Raw genomic sequence first — 12,224 nt, forward strand, 5'->3', positions numbered from 1 at the left:
ACAGCTACCAGGACAGGAACGAAGATTACCAGCATGACAGGAACGTAGTTTACAGCAACAGCAACGCAGGAACGTACAGAACATCACAGGACAGGACATGCCGATCGTCGAGGACACCATGGAGTACACAACTCCTGGCAGGAAAGGTCCGACATCACCAGTACTGAAGAGTGAAGTTGTCACAATGCATCACTTCTTCCGAGTCCAGGAACTTCTGAGTCCGTTTTAATAACACATCCTGTCTGACGACGCCATTTTGTAGAGGTTCGGAAAAGAATGTTCCGTTCTTTTGTTCTCTTCTCTTGATGTCTTACGGACTCATTCTGGACTCAATCTCTCGGACACAACAGATAACATTGTGACAACAACAGCAGTATACTGGCATGACACACTTTATTTCCGTGTCTCTCGATCTTCCCTCCTCCTCTTCGCCAACCCGACCGAGGCCGGTGGCTACAAGCCACAACATACAAAGTTGAACTACATCTCCTCAGTCAGCCGAGACACAGACTGAACGAATGAATGAATGACTGACTGACTGACTGAATGACTGAATGACTCCTCCTCTTATGCTGGTACCGGAGGCTATTTATACTGCTCGCGCGGACTGCACTGCAAGCGGCTCACAGCAATTTCCAAAAGGGCCGTCTGGCACTGCCTGATAGCCAAATCTGTGTTTGTTTAGAATCTTTAACAGCTAATAACTTTACAAAAAATGCACACATTAGAAATCGGTTTGTTGCTATAAAACCAGCGTGAAAAATACTTTTAAAACATGTTATAAAATATAACTTTAGAAGTCCAGATCAAAAAGTAATTATGATTAATTACTCAGAATGAATGACCGATTAACGATCAAAACCCAGCAAAATAAAGATTGCTCAACTCTATCACTTCCTGCACCAAATACAATTCGCTCCATTACAAGATGAACTCCTGAACTTTCCATACATGTGTCATACTTGTGGTAAAATGGAACTTATGACGAGTTATGTGACGTCACGCGGTGAGACACCGGTCAAACCGAGGAAAACTTTGATTTGCTTGATCCAAACATTTATTAATGCACTTTAACTCAAAAAGTATCTTAAGGGAATAAGAAATGAAGTGCACCAAGTTAGCTTTATGGAAAAGTTACAATTATGGAGATAATAGGGAAATTCCAGACGTCACGTACCTACTGGGCGCTAAAATTCAGATAGCGTGGGACGTTTGGGGTCGAAGCTGATCAAACATTAAAGCAATTTAAGGAACAACAGGGCCTTAAAAAGTACTCAAGCACGAACATACAACAACATAGTATCTATATCCATGCATTATTAACATCTAAAAGTAATATTTATCCTTAGATTGCATAAAATAGCACATGCACTCAATCTATTTTTAGACAGAATCAAACATGGCCGCCGCTCAGATGTAAACAAGCTATGTTTGAGCACGGCTGGTGCACACCAGTACTTTTTGTTAACAATGAATAGACACCTAACACAAAATGCTCGGCAACAAAGACTAAACTGGACAATGACAACAGCTTAACTCTATAATTGGTGACTGGTCACCCTGTCACACATTCAACACACCATGGGGGAGATATAGATTTCTCGGGTTACCTTTTGGAATAGTTTCAGCTAGTGAAATATTTCAGAGAGTCATGTCTCAGATGGTAGAAGACATAGAAGGCGCAGAAGCTGTCATGGATGATGTTGTCGTGTCGGGATCCAACACGAAAGAGCATGACAAACGACTGAAGAAAGTCATGGAGAAAGCAAAGTCGTACGGTCTCACGTTCAACGACTCAAAGTGCGAGTTTCACAAGTCAGAAATCTCGTATGTAGGGCACATACTGTCAGGTGAAGGTCTGAAAGCAGATCCAGAGAAGATCAGAGCAGTTCAGAAGATGAGCAGTCCTCAGAACAAGAAAGAACTGATGACGTTCCTAGGGTTCATTCAGTACTTAGGAAAGTTCTTACCCAACTTGGCAGATGTGAGCAAACCACTCAGAAAACTGACAGAGAAAGATGCAGTGTGGAAGTGGACAAAGAAAGAGGAAGAGAGTTTCAAGAAGCTGAAGAAGCTAGTGACGGAAGCACCAGTACTGAGGTACTATGACCCAGCAAAACCTCTGACACTATCAGTTGATGCGTCATCCACAGGATTAGGTTGTTGCCTCATGCAGGAAGGTCAGCCGATCGCGTACGGGTCAAGGGCACTGACAAAGACACAACAGAACTATGCGCAGATAGAGAAGGAAACACTTGCAGTAGTGTACGGATGTGAAAAATTTCACACATACGTGTATGGTAGAACGGTAGAAGTAGAGACAGACCACAAACCATTTGCAGTCCATCTTTACAAAACCACTACACAAAGCACCTGTTCGTCTGCAGAGATTCATGTTGCAGCTACAGAAGTATGACCTCAAGGTGAAGTACAAACCCGGGAAAGAAATGTACGTCGCAGATACGCTCAGCAGATCGTACCTCCCAGAAACAAAAGAACAGTTGATTCCAGAGAAAGAAATCAATGCTATCAACCCAAGGTCACACTTGCCCATCTCAGATGAGAAATACGCAGAATTTCAGAGAGAAACAGCAAATGACGTAGAACTGACAGAACTAAAAAAAAAGTCATATTGAAGGGTTTCCCAGAGAACAGAAGAGATGTTCCAGAATCAGTTAGAGCTTATTGGTCATTCCGAGATGAGCTTACATACACAGACGGTCTGATTTTCAGAGGGCTCAGATTAGTCATTCCCAAGAAGCTTCAAGTAGATCAGCTGCAAAGAATTCATTCATCACATTTAGGCATAGTGAAATGCAAGAGCATGGCCAGAGAATTGGTATTCTGGATAGGTATGTCGTCACAGATTGAAGACATTTCACATGGTCACAGCATGTAGAGTTTGCGCAGAAAACTCCAGAGCTAACCCCAAAGAACCAATGATACCAATGGACATTCCAGATAGACCATGGGCAAAGATCGCAGCAGATTTGTTCGAGCTGAACAAGACACACTATTTGATAATAGTAGATTACTACTCCAAATGGCCAGAAGTCATCACACTGAACAGTCTCAACACCAAAACAGTCATTGGGCACATGAAAAGTCAGTTTGCAAGATTTGGAATAGTAGATGAGTTGATCACAGACAACGGACCACAGTTTGCAAGTGCTGAATTCGCAGAGTTAATGAAAGAATATGAAATCAAACATACCACCACAAGCCCTTACCACCCTCAAAGTAACGGTCAAGCAGAAAGAATGGTCCAAACAGTGAAGAATCTGATGAACAAATCCAAAGATCCTTACAGATCACTCCTAGACTACAGAAACACACCATTAGACACAGGAAAATCACCTGCAGAATTGTTTCTAGGCAGAAAACTGAAAACAACACTCCCAACAAGAGCAGAACTGTTGAAACCAGGAAAACAGCAGAACAAGAAGAATCACAAAGATTTGATTGCTCGCCAGAAGAAGCAGAAAGAGTACTTTGACAGAAAAGCCAGTGGCAATTTGACAAAACTCAGAGCAGGAGATCCAGTCATGATGCAGTTTGGTAACAGATGGAAGAAAGCAGAAGTTGTTACTCCTCATTCTACACCAAGATCCTATGTAGTCAGAGATGAACAGAATGTAGAGTACAGAAGAAACCGCAAAATGCTCAGACCAACAAAGGTAGCATCCAGAGACAGTGATTCCAACAGAACAGTTACCATGCCAACTACTGATCAGAATGTGAAAGACTCAAATCAGAAAGAAAAAGAAAAGAAAATAGGAACTGAACAGATTCCAGTACAAACTGATGACAAGAACATGGTTGAAAACAAAGACAGTGCAGTAACAACCAGATCCGGAAGAGTTGTCAAACAACCCAAGAAATACAGTGATGAGTACACATGAACTGAGTAGGTACAGCTGACAGTAATGATGATAAAAGTATGCTAGAGTAGACAGCAGAGAATGATAACCAGAGTAATGGTACTATTTTATTTTCAGAAAGTTATGAACAGTTCAGTTGTATTTTTTATTGATTATGATTTACAGTATTGATTAAGAAAGATTCAGAATATGAATAAGAATGTATGCTGGAGATAAAGAATGTTTGAAGAAAGATTTTATTTTCAATTGCTCAGAGACACTAAATGAACAGAAGATTCATTCACGCAATGATTGAAACAATGACTATGTACAAGATGTTTGTAACACATGTCAAAATAACATTCACATCATATAAACATGCAGACACAATGATAATGTCTTGAAGATTTTATTATGTTTATTGGAGTGCAAACCATTGTCCATCTTCAGGTGATGTAGGTAAACATTATAGAATAGAAATAAGAGTGTGAATGTGTAACAAATCCATTGTCAGTATGAATGCTGAAATTGTCAGTATGAAAGTTCAATGTGTGAATAAGAACATTTTTATAAGTGAAGTTTTACAAGAGTAAGTTTAAAAGTTTTGCTTCTGTTCAAAGTGTTAATTAAAAGAAAATAAATGTAGGCCCACATAATTTAGTAAAAGATAAAGATTCAGAATCTAGATGTACATCCAAGTTGAAGAAAATATCTAGAAGTATTTTCTTATTTGTAAAAGAGAGGATGTCATGTATATTGCTAGGCAAGCATATCATGTTCCATTTAGAGATAGCTCCATTAGAGCGAGTCTATTAGCTAAAGGTCCAAGGGACAGCACTCCGTATGAATAGGACAAGAGTTATGGTTCTTGATAATAACGCATGGCCGAACCAACACTATGTCTCCGCATCTCTGTACGTAAAACACACAAATACAACACCAGTCACATTATTCTGACACCGGACTAACCATTCCTAGCACTAACCCCCTAATGTCAGACGCCAGGCGGAGCAGCCACTAGATTGCCAATTTTAAAGTCTTAGGTATGACCCGGCCGGGGTTCGAATTCACGACCTCCCGATCACGGGGCGGACGCCTTACCACTAGGCCAACCGTGCCCGTAGTACAGGTGTGTGTGTGTGTGACACAACTCTGTAACAATACAGTACAGGTGGGGAGGGGGGTGACACAACTCTGCAACAATGCAGTACAGGTGGGGAGGGGGGGTGACACAACTTTATAACAATGCAGTACAGGGCGGGTGGGTGTGACACAACTTTCTAACAATGCAGTACAGATGGGGGGGGGGGGGGGGGGGGGGGGGCAGGTTTTGACACAACTTTGTGACAATGCAGAACAGGTGGGTGGGTGTGACACAACTTTGTGTCAATGCAGTACAGCTGGGTGGGTGTGACACAGCTTTGTTTCAATGCAGTACAGGTGGGTGGGGGGGGGGGGGGGGGGGCAGGTTTTGACACAACTACAGGAGGGTGGGTGTGACATAACCTTGTGACAATGCAGTACAGGCGGGTGGGTGTGACACAACTTTGTAACAATGCAGTACAGGTGGGGGGGGGGGGGCAGGTTTTGACACAACTTTGTGACAATGCAGAACAGGTAGGCGGGTGTGACACAACTGTGTGACAATGCAGTACAGGTAGGTGGGTGTGACACAACTTTGTGACAATGCAGTACAGGTGGGTGAGTGTGACAGAATTTTGTGACAATGCAGTACGGGTGAAGGGGGGGGGGGGGGTGACACAACTTTGTGACAATGCAGTACAGGTGGGCGGGTGTGACACAACTTTGTGACAATGCAGTACAGGTGGGTGGGTGTGACATAACATCGTGACAATGCAGTACGGGTGGGTGGGTATGACATAACCTTGTGACAATGCAGTACAGGTGGGTGGGTGTGACATAACCTTGTGACAATGCAGTACAGGAGGGTGGGTGTGACATAACCTTGTGACAATGCAGTACAGGTGGGTGGGTGTGACATAACCTTGTGACAATGCAGTACAGGTGGGCATGTGTGACACAACTGTGTGACAATGCAGGACAGGTGGGTGGGTGTGACACAACTTTGTGACAATGCAGTACAGGTGGGTGAGTGTGACAGAATTTTGTGACAATGCAGTACGGGTGAAGGGGGGGGGGGGGTGACACAACTTTGTGACAATGCAGTACAGGTGGGCGGGTGTGACACAACTTTGTGACAATGCAGTCCAGGTGGGCGGGTGTGACACAGCTTTGATTCAATGCAATACAGAGGGCATGTGTGACACAACTCTGTGACAATGCAGTACAGGTGGGTGGGTGTGACATAACATCGTGACAATGCAGTACGGGTGGGTGGGTGTGACATAACCTTGTGACAATGCAGAACAGGTGGGTGGGTGTGACATAACCTTGTGACAATGCAGTACAGGTGGGTGGGTGTGACATAACCTTGTGACAATGCAGTACAGGTGGGTGGGTGTGACATAACCTTGTGACAATGCAAGACAGGTGGGCGGGTGTGACATAACCTTGTGACAATGCAATACAGGTGGGCGGGTGTGACACAACTCTGTGACAATGCAGTACAGGTGGGTGGGTGTGACACAACTTTGTGACAATGCAGTACGAGCGAAAAATATTTCACACGTCAGTAGCGGGATTTCAATCCTGAAGGCTGCATGATTCCGAGTAACTGCGAACGTAATCGGAAGTTCCGATGTTTACCAAGTCAAAGAGCCGAGTCGAACATTATCCTTGCGTCATCCAGATATACTGTACAGATCTCTGCGTCATCTTTGCAAGCAGCTTCGGAGATTTCAAAATGTTTGCTGTGTGTAACACATGTTCAACGACAACATCTAATACGGATATTTTGGATGTTTTGAAGGAAAGACCTTCTTTTTCTTGTCGTAAAACTAAAATACACCCTCTATTTAAAAAGCATGCACGCGTATGGGAGCCTCAAACCGCATGCATACTGGCACACGCTGATGCTGGTGATTCTGACTGTACGCTGTTACAACTTAGATCTAAATGAACATGATCACCTTACTCGTTAGATCATCAGTGCTATAAACTAACAAGCCGCGTAAGGCGAAAATACAATATTAATTTTAGTCAAGTAGCTGTCGAACTCACAGAATGAAACTGCAAGACCGTATACTCGTAGCATCGTCAGTCCACCGCTCATGGCAAAGGCAGTGAAATTGACAAGAAGAGCGGGGTAGTAGTTGCGCTAAGAAGAATAGCACGCTTTTCTGTACCTCTCTTTGTTTTAACTTTCTGAGCGTGTTTTTAATCCAAACATATCATATCTATATGTTTTTGGAATCAGGAACCGACAAGGAATAAGATGAAAGTGTTTTTAAATTGATTTGGACAATTTAATTTTGATAATAATTTTTATATATTTAATTTTCAGAGCTTGTTTTTAATCCGAATATAACATATTTATATGTTTTTGGAATCAGCAAATAATGGAGAATAAGATAAACGTAAATTTGGATCGTTTTATAAATTTTTATTTTTTTTTACAATTTTCAGATTTTTAATGACCAAAGTCGTTAATTAATTTGTAAGCCACCAAGCTGAAATGCAATACCAAAGTCCGGGCTTCGTCGAAGATTACTTGACCAAAATGTCAACCAATTTGGTTGAAAAATGAGGGCGTGACAGTGCCGCCTCAACTTTCACGAAAAGCCGGATATGACGTCATCAAAGACATTTATCAAAAAAATGAAAAAAACGTTCGGGGATTTCATACCCAGGAACTCTCATGTCAAATTTCATAAAGATCGGTCCAGTAGTTTAGTCTGAATCGCTCTACACACACACACACACACACACACACACACACACACACAGACACACACACAGACACACACACGCACATACACCACGACCCTCGTTTCGATTCCCCCTCGATGTTAAAATATTTAGTCAAAACTTGACTAAATATAAAAAGGCACTCGGAGTCCAGTAACAATATTGAAGTATCTGTGAATGTGTTTCTGGCAATTAAATGGGAACTCTGGTGTACATGGTGTCTAGATCTGGGTTTTGAAGGCTTCCACCGAGGCTGATGATACTGCCTGTGGTGGGAGGGCGTTCCATTCGCCAATGGTGCGAGGAAAGAAAGACTGCTGTCTGTATGATGTTCTGCAGGCTGGGAGTTTATGAGCCTCAGCATGGATTGAGCGAGTGCTCAATCAATCAATCAATGAGTCTTATATCGCGCATATTCTGTGGGTACAGTTCTAGGCGCTCTGCAGTGATGCCGTGTGAGATGAAATTGTATACGGCCAGTAGATTGCAGCCATTTCGGCGCATATTTACCTTTCACGGCCTATTATTCCAAGTCACACGGGTATAGGTAGACAATTATTAACTGTGCCTAAGCAATTTTGCCAGGAAAGACCCTTTTGTCAATCGTGGGATCTTTAACGTGCACACCCAATGTAGTGAACACGGGGGGAGGTTCGGACACCGAAGTGCTGAGTGCAATTCTTTTCGCTCTATCCTATTAATTCACACATTGACCCTGCAGCAGTGACGATCATTTCTAGATTGCAATCGGCAAAGTTCGTAGCTCGGATTGCACTCATTCCAGCGCTACCGTGTACTGGGTCAGCGAGACACGAACGACAACTCAAATCGATAAGCATCCGAACACATCGGAACTTCTGTTTACGTTCGTAGCTACTCGGAAATATCCTTCGGGATTGAAAGCCCGTAACTGACGTGTGAAAAAAAATCGCGTACGGGTAGGGGTGGGTGGGGGGGGGGGGGGGGGTGACACAACTTTTTGGCAATGTAGTAGAGGTGCGGGGGGGGGGGGGTGACACAACTCTGTAACAATGCAGTACAGGCGGGGGGGTGGGGGGTGGGGGGGTGGGGGTGGGGGTGACACAACTCTGTAACAATGCAGTACATGCGGGGGGTGGGGGGGGGGGGGGGGTGACACAACTCTGTAACAATGCAGTACCGGCGGGGGGGGGGGGGGGACACAACTCTGTAACAATGTAGTACAGGTTGGGGGGGGGGGGTGCCACACCTTTGTGACAATGCAGAACAGGTGTGTGGGGAGGGGGGGTGACACAACTAGTCTTTGTGACAATGCAGTACAGATGGGTGGGTGTGACACAACTTTGTGACAATGCAGTACAGGTAGGCAGGGGAGGATCTGGAAATTGTGTCTTACGATTTTATTCTTCACATCGTCTTGGTTAGAATTGGAAGCAGACGGAACAAGTTCTTTTTTATTTTTATTGTTTTTTTTATTATCATTTTACTATTCTTTATTTAGTCCCGGCCAAAATGTCATCTCTGAGATAGACAGGGGGATATTTCTAACAAGTTGGTTGGTCTGATGTATGTCTGACTGACTTTTTTATCCTTAATTTTGGATCTCTTTTTTTAAGGGAAATGATGGAGCCTCGTCGGAACAGGTATTCCAGACCTATCTTTGACCCATCTGAGTCGGAGGCATCTCTTTTATTGAAAAAGAAGAAGGAACGTCAGAAACAGTACTAAAAAAAATACAGGGACCGACTAAAAGAGAGCACTGAGATTTACCTCCATCACAGAGAGCACTGAGATTTACCTACGTCACAGAGAGCACTGAGATTTACCTACGTCACAGAGAGCACTGAGATTTACCTACGTCAGAGAGAGCACTGAGATTACCTACGTCACAGAGAGCACTGATATTTACCTACGTCACAAAGAGCACTGAGATTTACCTCCGTCACAGAGAGCACTGAGATTTACCTACGTCATAGAGAGCACTGAGATTTACCTCCATCACAGAGAGACGGAAAGGAAAATAATTAAAAAGTACAACTCTAGAAGACCTGAAGAAGCAATTCGGCATAACCGTGAATGTCAGCGAATTCGACAACAAATGTACAGGGAGAGGCTGAACGAAACCATTGTCAACAACAGACGTACAGAGAGACGCTGAAAGAAACAATTGTCAACAACAGACGTACAGAGAGACGCTGAAAGAAACAATTGTCAACAACAGACGTACAGAGAGACGCTGAACGAAACCATTGTCAACAACAGACGTACAGAGAGACGCTGAACGAAACCATTGTCAACAACAGACGTACAGAGAGACGCTGAAAGAAACCATTGTCAACAACAGACGTACAGAGAGACGCTGAAAGAAACAATTGTCAACAACAGACGTACAGAGAGACGCTGAAAGAAACAATTGTCAACAACAGACGTACAGAGAGACGCTGAACGAAACCATTGTCAACAACAGACGTACAGAGAGACGCTGAAAGAAACAATTGTCAACAACAGACGTACAGAGAGACGCTGAAAGAAACCATTGTCAACAACAGACGTACAGAGAGACGCTGAAAGAAACAATTGTCAACAACAGACGTACAGAGAGACGCTGAAAGAAACCATTGTCAACAACAGACGTACAGAGAGACGCTGAACGAAACCATGGTCAAACAAGAAATAAGAGTACCATCAACCACAAAACCGTCCGAAGAAACAAGGCTGAAAAACAAAGAAAGGCGGAGGACACCGAGCACATAACTACCACAACTGTGAAGTGTGGAGGCTTTTGCTCCCAAAGTAACTGAGAAAATCTCAACGTAAATGTTTACCAACATGACCTCGCTGTTACCCCAAAACGGGGGGTCAAACAAACTAGGGTCATGTTGGCAGATTATCAAACCCTTGAGGTGTTCAAAGTTTCAAAGCTCTGGCTTCAAAAACACCTGAGATAACGTCAATTTTCAGTTATTATGCATTGAACATGACCTCCTGGGACCCCAAAACTTGACGAGGGTCAAATAAACTTAGGTCAAGCTCTATAGCTTCAAAAACAACCGAGATAACCTCAACGTTAAGTTTGTTTTCCACGGACGGACGGACGGCCGACCGGCTGTCCATTCTGATGAAAACAAAGACTCACCCATTACTCAGGTGAGTCAAAAAGCGATATCCCAAAACGCCTGCATTCAAAAGGAAACACTGTGTTCAGAATCAACCCTATCCACGACGTATCAATATCTTTCGTCAGTCGCTCTTTCGGATAACAAAAGGTTGATGAATGATCTCAATAACTTTGTTTCGAGCCGCTACGTCAAATAACTGTTCACCCTGTATTTAGATTCCATTCAGTTTCAACAGGGTTAACGTTGGATGATCGCTTCACTTCGAACTATTTGCCCGGTCAAAGATGAGAAAAAATGTTCTGCGGGTAGGTTAGCTTTTTGAGATTACAGAGAGGAAACAGTGTTTTTTTAAAACATCAATGTCAAAATGAAAACACTGTTCAAATTCGCCATATGGAATAATAAATCATAACAAAGGGTTGTTGATCTTATGGTAAACCAAAATCTCATTTTAACTGCGTCTGATAGATTGTCCTTGCGAGCTTTCAGAACTTACTCCCTTCAGCCTTCGGCGCCACAGACGTTGAACAATTGCTTCATTTCAATCGATTTGGGCAGTCAAACTAATGCATATACTGATTACAAAAGATGTAATACTGGTATATTTTCCTTTTGATATAAATGAGAGGAAAGAACAATTCAAAAAAACATCTATATCACAAATAAAACACTGTGTATAGAATCGACCCTTTCCAAGATACTAACATAATGTTGGAATCACTCTTCCGAGTACCACATAACAAAGGATTAATATTATGTCATTAATGTATTTCACCTCAGATTTGTCCTGCTTCTAATTCCTAAGGGAGAGATCGCGTTTTATGGCAAGTTCGGGACTTGTTTCACACATGACACAATAACAAGACCTACACATACAAGCATCTATTGAAAAGAATAACAACTGAAGAAAGCCATGCAAGTGATTTTTCCATTTCAAATTATTTATTTAGCCTTTTAAATGTTCAGAGAAAAGTAATGTTCTTCCCGCCTGTGGTCGCCGTTTTGATTTTGACAATCCGCCTCCCTATATTAATTAGATTAAGTTGTTTTTTCCCCAGTTAAAAAAAATGGCAAAAAATACAATGGCGACAATAACACAAATGTGATGATGATGATGATGATGATGATGATGATGATGATGATGATGATGATGATGATGATGATGATGATGATGATGATGATGATGATGATGATGATGAGGATGACAAATACGTTGATAATGACAACTGAACATACTAGTGACGACGACGACGACGACGACGACGATGATGATGATGATGATGATGATGATGATGATGATGATGATGATGACGACGACGACGACGACGACGATGATGATGATGATGATGTTACTAACCAGTGCCAGGGGGTCCCGTCAAGCAAACCAGTCGCGGGTCTCTGTTCAACAGGTCTAGTTGATGCAGGGTCAGAACCAGAA

At 42.8% G+C, this 12,224-nt stretch overlaps 1 protein-coding gene across 1 annotated transcript in view; it reads right to left on the reverse strand.

Annotated features, from left to right (window-relative positions):
- LOC138977897 (uncharacterized) overlaps positions 1-12,224 on the reverse strand; it is a 96,712-nt gene that overhangs the window by 24,127 nt on the left and 60,361 nt on the right. The window contains exon 4 of the mRNA XM_070350504.1: positions 12,144-12,224. This exon is cut by the window's right edge and continues 107 nt beyond it. Within this exon, the coding sequence (XP_070206605.1) occupies positions 12,144-12,224 (81 nt within the window). The remainder of the gene's footprint in view (positions 1-12,143) is intronic.

The sequence above is a fragment of the Littorina saxatilis genome, linkage group LG10 (genome assembly GCF_037325665.1).
Source record: "Littorina saxatilis isolate snail1 linkage group LG10, US_GU_Lsax_2.0, whole genome shotgun sequence".
Taxonomy (NCBI): Eukaryota; Metazoa; Mollusca; class Gastropoda; order Littorinimorpha; family Littorinidae; genus Littorina; species Littorina saxatilis.